The sequence below is a fragment of the Tachysurus vachellii genome, chromosome 2 (genome assembly GCF_030014155.1).
Source record: "Tachysurus vachellii isolate PV-2020 chromosome 2, HZAU_Pvac_v1, whole genome shotgun sequence".
NCBI classification, from domain to species: domain Eukaryota; kingdom Metazoa; phylum Chordata; class Actinopteri; order Siluriformes; family Bagridae; genus Tachysurus; species Tachysurus vachellii.
The window spans coordinates 38,033,461-38,035,960 of record NC_083461.1 but is presented as its reverse complement, the minus strand read 5'-3'; the positions used below and the strand labels follow the sequence as shown (position 1 = coordinate 38,035,960).

Sequence of the window (2,500 nt, the reverse complement as noted above, 5' to 3'; positions counted from 1 at the left end):
CTGAATTCCGCCTCACTCCGCACATCGACAACCTAGAGGTGGCCAACAGCTTCGCCATCACCAACTGCTGTAAGTCTCCAGCTTTCATCCTGATTTATTATATTTTTTGGAAAGCAGGCGCATTTGCTTCAGGTACAAACCCTGGAGATTTGCGTGCATAAATATTTTACGCACAGAGCACGGGGCAGGTTGCATGAATCATGAATCGACTGTGCGCATTTTTCCCCCCAATCCAGTTTTTTCCCACTAGTCCACCTTAGGAACTGAGCGATCAGTAAAAAAAAAAAAAGTCCTGGAATGCCATTTATTTTCACATTAGTAGCCTGCGGTGTTTTTTTTTTAGCCCGTCCAGCGTCCTCAAGATGATTAAAGCCACTTTTGTTAAGCGTGTGATCTAGAAACCCGCCTGTAGAGTGCGCTCCCGAGTCGCGTTATCAATTAATACCGTGTTTATTCACACAGCCGCCTTCCTGCTAACTGGAAGAACATATTGGGCCATGTGGAGGTGTTGGGGAGGCGTGGGCTAAACCTCAGATCCTTCCCAAATGCCTGCCTATTGCGCGTTGCACATTTTGGGCGATACCCACATACAGCACTTATGGAGAGACTACGGGGCCGTTTGGGATCTGTTTTTTTTTTTGTGGTATTGTGTGATAATTGCTGCGTGAGCAAGTCAGATTTGGTTTCCATGGTAACACTGGATGAGACCGCAGCCCTATCATTGCACAGTATAGACAAGAGCAAAGTATATGAATATTTTTTTTTTTTTTTTTTTAAAAAGAGCATTAGATTGAAACAGATTGTTGGACCTTTTCTGGTAGATCTTTTCATTTATCCATCTGGATATGAATAAGTTTATTTGGAATGTTTATTTTCATTCAGAAAAAAATGGAGTGGGGAAAATATTTCGAATCCTACATTCTTCACTGGCTGAGCTGCATCATTGGAAGAGTTAGTGCACACTGATGACCACCTAAGGTTCTCTTTGTATCTTTGTTCTGTTTTCAGCTTTCTTTGCGTTTTATGGAGTTCTGTGGGTACAATTTATGAGTGCAAAGAAAATCAGTAAATCTCGCAGGGGCTCTTAATGCTGGCAATTTCAACAAAAGGGTCATTATATGTTATCCTGACATTTTATAGGAATTTGACCCAAAATCTGTAGCTTTTTATTAATTAAGGATGATAAGTAATGAGGTTCAGTACACATAGGCATGTTTATGGCAAGAGTTAATAAGCCACTTGCTCTGCTAGGTCTGTTTGAGCAAAAAAGGAGTTGGATTTCTGTCCTGTGCGTAGATCAGGTCAAAATCAGAATCTGTGCATCTTTATGACTGAATGTTACTTTCCATTTCGGCTTACAGTTTAATGTGCAATTAAGCTGTAATCATTTTCTTTTCACTTCCTGATTATTGGCCTTATTTTTTGACAATGCACGTTTGTCACTCTTCAGTGCCTATTTGTGCTTTTTCAACATTTCCATGGTCTTTACGGACTCGTTACTACCGACTTCTTACTCAGGTGTCGGGCGTTAAGCAGCCAATAGACGTTGATACGTCATGCCACATGGATTATCCATTTAATATGGATTTAAACTAATCATTAATATTTAACACATAAGATCTGTTTAAAATGGTGCCCTGATCTACAACCAAACCCAGTGCATTCTGGGATTGTTCGTTTATTCTCATAAGATTTAATCCTGTTTTCTGTAATATCTATAAACCGACCTCTGGTTCAGCGTCCACCATACAACCCTCCTTTGGAAGCGGTTGCCATAGAAACTGGTACGTATTAGAACCTGTGTTAATATAAACCTGAGGTTTGAACTACAGCCAGAGCTGCTGCTGTAGAAACCGGATCCCTACTTTCTGAACGATCAGGATCGAGAACCCAACAGCGCTGGTGCTTTCATGACTATGAGCACGCCTACGTATGGTTCATACGTCCAGCGGTCCTTATCAAGCATGAGTCACAGAGATTCGCAGTGAAGGACTGCGGCTCTGGCAGGAGAGATCCACTGCACCATGTCCTCAACTGCTAGGTCTAATTAATGTGAATGGTGCACACACACACACACACACACACACACACACACACACGCATTAGTGCTCAGGAGAGCATATTCATCTGAATATGAGCAACATGCACACGTGAGGAGGTGAGAGTGCTGGATAGACGACAGCACTAAAGCGCCGCTGCATCGCCGTGAGCACGTAGTTAAACAGCACTGTGGGTGACGTAGTAGGGAAAGTGACAAGGGACCAAAGTTTAGACGTTTTTTTTTTTTATAACATATATACGGAATTAAGAAATAAAATGGAATTAAATGGTATAAGAAAGAATTCATTTTTGTTGCCATAGAAACACGGCTCATATATCACGTTAGATACGCTGTATGACATTAAAGCGTCGTGGCGGTTCAGTACCCAACATCTGTTCCCCCTGTTATCAATTACCGTAATATTTATGATGCCTGTCAGAGACGCTATTCTGCGCGCAC

At 41.8% G+C, this 2,500-nt stretch overlaps 1 protein-coding gene across 3 annotated transcripts in view; it reads left to right on the top strand.

The window, feature by feature from the left end:
- Nucleotides 1-2,500, top strand: part of gria2a (glutamate receptor, ionotropic, AMPA 2a) — a 37,221-nt gene that overhangs the window by 713 nt on the left and 34,008 nt on the right. For all 3 annotated transcript variants that reach the window (XM_060864598.1, XM_060864596.1, XM_060864597.1), the window contains exon 2: nt 1-69. This exon is cut by the window's left edge and continues 72 nt beyond it. In XM_060864598.1, the coding sequence (XP_060720581.1) occupies nt 1-69 (69 nt within the window). The remainder of the gene's footprint in view (nt 70-2,500) is intronic.